Source organism: Plecotus auritus (genome assembly GCF_963455305.1).
Source record: "Plecotus auritus genome assembly, chromosome: 5".
Taxonomy (NCBI): Eukaryota; Metazoa; Chordata; class Mammalia; order Chiroptera; family Vespertilionidae; genus Plecotus; species Plecotus auritus.
Genome location: NC_137776.1, coordinates 10555592 through 10564959, shown reverse-complemented (window position 1 = coordinate 10564959; position 9368 = coordinate 10555592). Strand labels below are relative to the sequence as shown.

Genomic DNA, 9368 nt, shown 5'->3' with positions numbered 1-9368 from the left:
AGAGATCTGCAGATTCCTCTTCTTTGTCTGGATTTTGGAGGTGCCCAGATGAGCCCCAGCTGTGAAGCAATGCAAGCTGCTGTGGGTCCTTGGGCCTTCTTTTGGGTGTTCTGGGTCTCACTGACTCAGCTGCAGTTTGTTAGGTAAGATTAGAATTCAAAGGACCAGGCTATTCAGATGCAAAAGCCTCTGCACTCAGCTTAGATGGGGCAGAGTCTCAGGGCAGAGCAAACAACAATGGCTTCATGGGGCGGGATCTCAGGGCGGAGCACACAGCAATGGCTTACTGTCAGCCCTGCCCTAAGAGGCCCCTGGTTCTCAGTGTCCTGTGGTAATTGCTGCAAGCACCTCTGAGAGAAAGCTGCCCTCGAGTTTCACCCGCTGCCAGACAGTCCAGTTTTTCCCCCATATAAGTCTGGGTCCCCAGAGTCTCGCTCGGAACTGGAGTTCAGAGCAGTCGGGAGCTTTTGTCTCCCTCCCGCTTGAGAAAGCCAGCCGCGTACTCAGTTGCCAGCCCTCTCCACGTGCGCGCCTCCCTCTCCGTGGGCAGGCCTCCGTACCTCTGCCCTCCGCAGTTCCTGTGAGTCTCAGTGTGCATTTCTCTTTCCTTCTAGTTGTAGAATTTCCACTCAGCCAGCCTTCCTGTGGTTCTGGATGATGTCCATTTTGTCTTTTAGTTGTAATTTTGAAATTGTTTTTGCGAGGCAGCAATTTAGGTGTTTACCTATGTCGCCATCTTGGTTTCTCCTCTCCAGTTATAGCAAATTTTAAATTGCTTTCAAGTCAAGCCTGAGATGGCAAGGAAAGAGCTGTGATTCTATAGTCAAGACCCTGAACCAGATCAACAGCCTCCAGAATCTTCCATCTGTGCTTTGGACCTTCCCTGGGTTCTTGCCAATTTGTCTCTATGCATTGTTGCTTTGACTGAATGGTATGACTCTGCTGTTCTCTCCCCATTTCAGCAAGGGCCTCCTGACCTAGCAGCCAAGACTGCCCCAGACCTCCTACCATGTACCCCAACCCTCTCATCTACTGCACCTGCTGGGACCCCTGGAACTTGGGACCACGGAAGCTAATCAAGACCCCTCAGCCACCACGAAAGACCTCCACAGGGAAGCCCAAGTAAGGATTACCTAGGATGGATGAGGGCCTGGGGGCTTGGGGTCCATTTGCAGCCTTCTTTCTCTCACAAGATTTCCAAAACAATTTGGTAGCAAAGATCCCAAGGGGGCCAGAAGCCTAGCTCTACACGGCTTTCCCTGTCAGCCTGTTAGCTGCACATTGCTCTTGCCAGTCCTGCCTGGCGTAGTGTCATTGTAAGTAAGGAATCTCAGAGTCGGTTGAGCAGAGAGAGGAGAGCTTCCAACAAAAAGGCCCCATGGGAGCTGCCCCTCCATATGGGACCACGAGCTTTGGGAACTGGGGGACAAACGGTGCTGCCAACCAGGGACCTCCTAGGACAGTGAGCAAGTGCCAAGGCATTTAGCCTGAGGTTGCCAAAGATCATCTGTTGTCAGCCCATATATGATAATCCAGGGTCACTGTGGAGATGTACCTCATCTGGGAGTACTAAAACAGATTTCTGAATTTCCAGTTTTCTCTTTTTGCTGTCTATTTTTTTCCTTTCAGGCTAACTCTTCTTCCTCCAGCTTCAAAAAGACAAAATTATGTCCAACCACCAACAAAGCCTGTTGTCTCCCCAAAGTAAGTATCTGCATGTGCATGGGGTGAGAATGGTTTGAGGTATGTGAATAGAACAATCTCCTTCCTTGGCCTTCACACCCTTGCCTGTGACTTGAACTCATTGCTGCCAGGAATGTCAGAGAATTGCCAGAATCCACTGTGATTTCCCCCAAACTTCAGATCCTACAGATAGATTCTATGGCCCCCTGCACCCACAGCTTGCAGAATCACCACAAATGAGCTCTCAGCTCAGGTGCCCTGACAACTGTCTCCTGCCCTAAAAGGGCACAGTTCTTGATGCCTGTTAAAGGCAAAGAGCCTCCCATTGGTGGTGTTTCCGTAAACCTTTTTACGGATTACTTTCCTGTGTCTAAGATTGTTTATAAATTACAACTCTGTTTTTACTTATAAATTTAAAAATTTACTAATATTTTATAACTTAATTTTGTCTTTGCATGAGTCTTCGTATTCTGTTGATTTGTTTGGAATATATTTACTGAGCACCTATTATTTGCTAAGCACTTTTCTGGGTACGAGAAACAGCAGTGAACACCACAGAGCCTCTGCTCTCTTGGAGTTGACAGTCATGATTTTATGTATGACTGGGCAAGTCCCTCTGTAAAGGGGACAGTGGGAGCCACACTGACATCTGGGCCAAGTACTCCTGTCAGAGGGAGCAGCAAGTCCAAGGGCTGTGAGTAGGAACTCACTTGGCACGCCTCGCCTTTTCCAGGAAAGCAGAGGGTGTGGTGGGAATGGAGGATGTGAAGATAGAGTGGTGGGAGATGAGCTCAGAGAAGTAACAGCGGTAATGAATGTGGTTGGCATAATAATGGTTCCCCAAAGATGCCTGTACACTAATCCCTGGAAACGGTGACCATGTTCTGTTACTTGCCAAGGGGCAATTGAGATTACAGATGAAGTTATGTTTGCTAATAGCTGACCGTGACAGATTATCCTGGATTATCTAGCCGGGCCACATGTAACAATAAAGGTCCTTATAGCCCTGACTGGTGTTGCTCAGTGGATAGAACGTCGGCCTGCGGATTGAAGGGTTCCAGGTTCGATTCCGGTCAAGGTCATCTACCTTGGTTGTGGGCACATCCCCAGTGGGGGGTGTGCAGGAGGCAGCTGATCGATGTTTCTAACTCTCTATCCCTCTCCCTTCCTCTCTGTAAAAAATCAATAAAATATATATTTTTTTAAAAAGTGGCCTTATATGTGAAAGAGGACGTCAGAGTGTCAGAGAAGGAGATGTTACAATAAAAGCAGAGGTTGGAGTGATGCAATTATTGGCTTTGAAGATGGAGAAAAATAGGCAAGGGAATGGGTTTTCTTCTAGAGCCTCCAGGAGGAATACAACCCAGCCAGCACCTTGATATCTACCCAGTGAGACCCCTCGCAGACTTGACCCTAAAACTGTAGGACAATAAATTGGTATTGTTTAAAGCCACTTAACTTAAAGCAATTTGTTACAGCAGCAAAGGAAAATTTACACAGTGAAGTTTTCTGGCCACTGTAAGGACGTTGGCTTTTACTCTGAAAGGGAGGGTGTGTCAGCTGCTAGAGCTGCCATGACAACAACAACAACAAAAGACTGGGTAGCTTAAGCAACAGACACATATTTTCTCACAGACCTGGAGACTGGGAGACCAAGAGCTAGGTGCTGGCAGGCTGGTTTCCTCTCAGGACTCTCTCCTGGGCTTGCAGGTGGCTGACTGCTTGCTGCCTCTTCACATGGCCTTTCCTTTGTGCGTGTGCCTCCCTAGGGTCTCTGTATGCATCCTCATCTCTCTTATGAGAGCACCAGTAAGATTGGATTAGGTCCCACCCTAATGGCCTTATTTTACCTAAAGGCCTTATTTCCAAATACAGTCACATTCTGAGATAATGGGTTATGGCTTCAACATATGAATTTGGAGTGGGGAGAGGTAGACACAACAGCTGGGAGGAAGCCATAACAGCTGGGAAGCCACAGAGGATTCTGAGAAGAGTGACATGATTCAACTTGCATTTTGAAAAGACTAATCTGACTACTGCACTGAGAATGAAGACTCACTTCAGTGGCCAAGAGAGGAAGGAAGCCTTGGGAGAAGCCAAGGGAGATAATGTGCTATGGCAGGGACCCAACCAAGGGATGGTGGTGACTGAACCTGGTGGAAACAGTAGAGGTGGTAAGAAGTGGTCGCATTCTAGATATAAAGGTAGAAAGCAATAGGCTCTGCTAATGGGATGGGTATAAAGTATGAGAAAAAAATCGGAAGGAATCAAAGCTGACTTCAGGATTTCTGGCTAAGCCACGGGAAGGATGGAGTCGCCATGTTCTGTTACTGGGAAGACTGCAAGAGGCGCATATATGTAGGGGATTGCGCTTAGGCAGTTTGAGATCTCTCTTAATTTCCAAGTGCAATGTCAAGTAAGCAGCTGGGCAAGCAGGTCTGAGAGGTCTGAGCTGCGGGTACACATTTGAGAGTCATTAGCATATGGTACTTAGAGCCCTGCACCCAGGTGAGATCTCCAAGGCCAGGAGAGGAGACAGCGGTAGGAAGAGGTGGGAGAACTGAGCCCAGAGCACTCCTGTTGAGAGGTGGGAGAGACGAGAGGATCAGAAAAGGACGCCGAGAAGGAGTGGCCAGTGAGGCAGATGAAGAATCATCTACCTGGTGTTCTGGAAGCAAAACGACAAAAATGTTTCAAGAAGGAGGGTCTGATTATCTGTGTTCAAAACCGCTGCTAGTCAATTAAGATGAGGGCCGAGCAGTACTGTGGGACTTAGTAGCCTGCATGTTGGTGACAACAAAGGGAATCGTCTCAGTAGAGAGATGGTGGCCAAGCCTGAAGGGAATTGGATCCATTCATAATAAGGAGTCCGCCAAGTGCCTGTGTCTGAAAAGTTTCCTTGTTGCCTGCCTCCTGTGTGCTGGCACCCTGCAGGCATGATCCTACCTGTGAATCTTATCTAACTTCCATTCCAACAGTCAAGCTCAAGGCCTCAGCTACTCCGTGCTTCTTGTCGGGAGAGACCTCACTAAGACCCACAGCTCCACTCTGACCACCAACATTAGCCCCGGCCAATATTGTCCTCCTCTGGCTTTGCAATATATGAGAAACACTTTATGGGTGTGTTGTTTTTTTTAATATCTCAAGAAAAACAATTTTAAATATTATAACGTTACATGCAATAAACACCAATTATTTGTGGGTATTTTTTAATTTTCTATCAAAGACCTACTGATTGTATTTATAACTTTCCAGTAAGACCATTCAAGGCAACTTATTCCCTGAAACATCTAAAACCCATCTTCTAAAACCAATTCAAAGAACACACACTGGGGGTTGTGGCCTCTGCTCTGGCTCCGGCCAGCACTTGGGAAGGGGAATGGAGCAGCCACACAGGAGGGCCGCTGCTGCTGGCCTCACTCTGGGGAAGAGGCCCAGGCAGAGGTTGACACGACCTCCAAATGGGGACAAAAAAGCGGCTCAGCAGTCAACTTTTACCTTAGGCCCCCGTCCTCAAACATGCCACCTTGACTCTCTGAATTACGTCCCTTTTGTGAATCCTATAATTTTCTTGCAAATATATAATGTGCTTTTTGTGTTAAAAGTTTTCAATTCTTAAACATGAACTATAACTCAATTTTTATAACCCTATTTTAGCAATTCTTGGGGTTTGTTTTGCTTTTGATTTTGTATACATCAGAGGCCTTGAAAAATGGCAGTGGCAAAGCGCTCTCAATCCCTTAGAGCAGTGGTTCTCAACCTTTCTAATGCCGCGACCCTTTAATACAGTTCCTCCTGTTGTGGTGACCCCCAACCATGAAATTATTTTCGTTGCTACTTCATAACTGTAATTTTGCTACTGTTATGAATCGTAATGTAAATATCTGTGTTTTCCGATGGTCTTAGGCGACCCTGCTAGCAGTTCTCGGCCCACAGAACCCCTAGCAGGGTCGCCTAAGATCATCGGAAAACACAGATATTTACATTACGATTCATAACAGTAGCAAAATTATAGTTATGAAGTAGCAACGAAAATAATTTCATGGTTGGGGGTCACCACAACATGAGGAACTGTATTTAAAGGGTTGCGGCATTAGAAAGGTTGAGAACCACTGCCTTAGAGACACAATTAGAAAATCTCTTTATCTGTACTTCTCTACGGCACTTAACTCTTTTTCTTCGCCTAGTTTCAGTATTTATGTGCCTTTTTTCATCTCTTAAATAAAACTATCACATCTCATTCCATTTCTCTTGGTATGGAGCACTGTGGTTTGCATATATTAACTACTCATTGAACTCATTAACTGAGAAAATGTGAAGTGCTTTCATCGATGTCAATGAAGTGTCAAAATTTGGTCATTGTAATCAGAGTAATCTGAGTAACAGGTTGATAAGGACAAAAAGAGTAAAGATGAGTCATTCTGGATCAACCTTTCCTTTTACTTTTCAATGAGAGAAGCATCGTTTTCCGACAAAATGAGTATCTACGTAGCCACATAGAAGTTCCAAAGTTAAAGCAATGCTGTGGAAGGTCTCAGTTTGTCCAATGAGAATTACTAAGAGCAAAAAAATGGCATAAACTCAAATCCATGCTCAGCTTTTTAAAGAGACCAGGTCCATCCAGTGGTTCCCAACAAGGCTTTCCTAAATTCAGAGAAAACAAACCACATTATTCATTGTGGACAGTTGAATTAGGAACATATGGTTGATTTGAGTTAAGTTGCATTTTAACTGATTTTAAATCTTAAATTACATGTGGACCTCATTGAAATATCAGTGTATATTATGCACTCATGCCCATTTCTTAACACATAGACTTTTTTTTTTTTTTTTTTTTTTTTTTTTTTTTTTGTCAGTGAAAGTTAAAATCAAAGGTTGGTGGTCACCTCTAAGGTAGCCAAATCCTTGGAATGGTTTCTCAGTGCTTCTCTGGAGGCCCCTTCTGGGGGTGGGAGATGTGGGATCTAAACCAGACTGATGGTTATTAACTACGATGAAGCTGCTTCCACCAGGAAAAATCCTTCCAACCCCGCTGCCCACATCCAGAGTCAGCCACGGACTCTGGACCAGTCCCATCCTAGTAATTGACTCCACAGCCTTTAATGATACTGTGCTTGTTTTGATTGTGGGGAACTGGAACTTCCAGAGCAGGTTTTGGTTGTCTCTCTTCACAGCAGTTGCCCAGTGGTTGTGTACATGTGTGGTATTGTGGAGGACAAGGGCAGAGGCCTACCTATTCTTGTCAGCACATCAGAAGGTAGTTACTCTTACTCTAGTATTTCAACCTTCTAGGTGAACTTCTTTATAAATACTCTTTTGATATTTGGGTACCTGATATTTTACTCATGTTTCTGTACCTGAAACAAAAATTTATTATGATCAGGGTTAGTACCAGATCTCAAAATAGTAACACTTTGCTTATCCTGAATTAACTTGCAATTTCGGGGTCCCAGAACACGGAATTCTGGTGCAAATGAGAAGAAAAGTGGTTGCACAGACTACATACATGTCACTAAAAAAATGTGTGCATTTATGATTATGCACCATCCCTTTGAATTTCACTCCAAGCTTCTTGGCCCTTATTTTAGGAATGGTTCTAATCTTAGACTAGTGACTAGTTGATTTCCCACTCTTTCACTACCACCTATGTACCAATGATCTCTGGACCACTAAATCTTCTCTGTTTTCTAAAGTATACTTTGAGAACTGACGGGCCACACAGATTACCCCAGGAACGTCACATTTTGCAGATGAGCGGTGGGGTCAGGGCACAGCTGATCGTGGAGCTTCTCTTTGCTCTCTGGTTGCTGCTGAGCATGCATTTCTCTTGCAGAGTGAAAACCCATTTAGGAAAACAAGAGGAGAGCAGTACTTTACCTTCTGTGAGTAAAAATGGAAAGAGGGTTGTGGGATATACAGTTATTGAGTACCTACTGTGTGCAGGCATGGGCCTTTACACATACTGATTTCATTGAATCTTTGCAATGATCCTATAAGGAGGTGCTGGAATTACTGCACATAGTGTAGGACCAGGACTTGAACTCGGCTCTGCCAGACCCCAGAGAGAGTGTTTAATGACCTCTTTACTGCCTTGTGTAGGGTGAGGAGAGTGTCCCAGGAAAACCAGGTGGTGACAGTCAGTCCAGGACAGGAGACAACTCGTGAGCAGGTGTAGGAAACCCTCTGCTGTACTTGGGAATCCACAAATGCTGGGCAAGGGGCCGCCAGGGCATCTGAGAGGGGGCAGGGCAGGAGCACACTGGAGAAGGAGATGGGGAGCAAACCCTGAAGGATCTTGACACCTGCCTAGAAGTTTGGGCCCAAACCTTTTGATGTCGTGGGACCTTTATGGGTCTGACAGGCATGTGACCAGGTAAGATTTACATTTTAGGGGGAGGGGGGGAACACACCCTCTGGTGGGATATAATTGGTACTTTTACTACTTTCTGCTTTTATCTATTTTCCTTTCTCTCCTAACCCTCTTCAAAGCGGATCATGTGATCCCTTAATGGGCAGGGGAAAAAATAAACCAAAATGTCATAGCCCTCCAGGTGGAGAGGATGATGAACTTAGGGGAGCCAGACTGAAGGCGCAGAGGCCCGCTGGGAAGGTAGCTCCAGAGCCCAGGAGACAGATGGTGGTAGCCTCTGGCTCCATCAGGGGCAAGTGGGAGAGGAGAGGATGAGGATGAGATACTTTTAGGAGATAACAACGGCAGGACCTGTGGCCTGCAGGGGTGTCCTGCCCAACTCTAGAAGGTACAGTCGCATCCAGATCTGTGGCAGCTGGTAGCCCTGCATCTGACGGGGGACAGAGAAGGAACTGACTAAAAAAAAATTTTTGCAACTGTGCTAGGCATTTTCTCATGTTAATTTGTTTTAGCCTCACAAAATCCCTTTGAGGAAGAGTTATTACCCTTATTTTCTAATGAGAAAACTGGGCACAGTGATGTTGAATAACTGTGGTTGGTGGCAGAGCCAGGATTTAAACTCAGGCCTGTCTAATTCCAAAAACAGAGATTTCCACAATGTTCAGCTGCCTCCTGGCTTCTGGCCACGATGGAGAACATAGAGGAGGAACAGGTTTGGGTGTAGAACGTGGAGTGGGTGTCAATGGCTGGATTTGGGAAATATTGAGCTTGAAAGGCATAGGGAGACATCCAGGATCTAGTTGAGTCTTACGATTGGATCTCAGGAGAGAAATATAGAGATAGGAGGGTAAGTGGTAATTGGGGGGAGGGCACAGTCCATCTCAAGTCTCTGTAGATGTGAGAGGGGCACTAGTGGATTTGGAGGAATCTCAGCTCTCTGCAATATTCTCTTCTACCCTTTCGCTTAGGAAGTGATCAAAGTGTGCCCTGGCTATCGCCTCTTTCGGAATAGGGAGCAGATTTCTGTCACCTTGGGAGATGAGATGTTTGATAGGAAAAAGCGTTTGAAATCAGAGATCATGGACAAAATCAGAATTCGCAGGTAATGTCTTTGGACCAACATCCAGCTCCTCAAACCTCTCCCTAGCTGGCTCAGCCTGGCCTCAAAGATAAGCACCTAATGTCCACTCCCAGTCCTGCTCTGGAGTTGCTGCAAGTCACTTCATGCCTCAGCCCTCTGCCTGCTCCTCTCCACCCCGCCTCTCTGCTCCAATCCCATTCTAGTCAGGATGAAGGTCAACTCAGTGGATCTGGA

The 9368-nt window shown here is 45.8% G+C and overlaps 1 protein-coding gene across 1 annotated transcript in view; it reads left to right on the top strand.

Annotated features, from left to right (window-relative positions):
• Window positions 1–1009: 1009 nt before the first annotated feature.
• The window catches only part of FLACC1 (flagellum associated containing coiled-coil domains 1), a gene marked incomplete at both ends in the record, with an annotated part of 28159 nt that continues 19800 nt past the window's right edge, over window positions 1010–9368 (top strand). Inside the window, 4 exons of the mRNA XM_080671128.1 lie at window positions 1010–1122; window positions 1630–1704; window positions 7517–7565; window positions 9022–9155. Of these exons, the coding sequence (XP_080527254.1) occupies window positions 1010–1122; window positions 1630–1704; window positions 7517–7565; window positions 9022–9155 (371 nt within the window). The remainder of the gene's footprint in view (window positions 1123–1629; window positions 1705–7516; window positions 7566–9021; window positions 9156–9368) is intronic.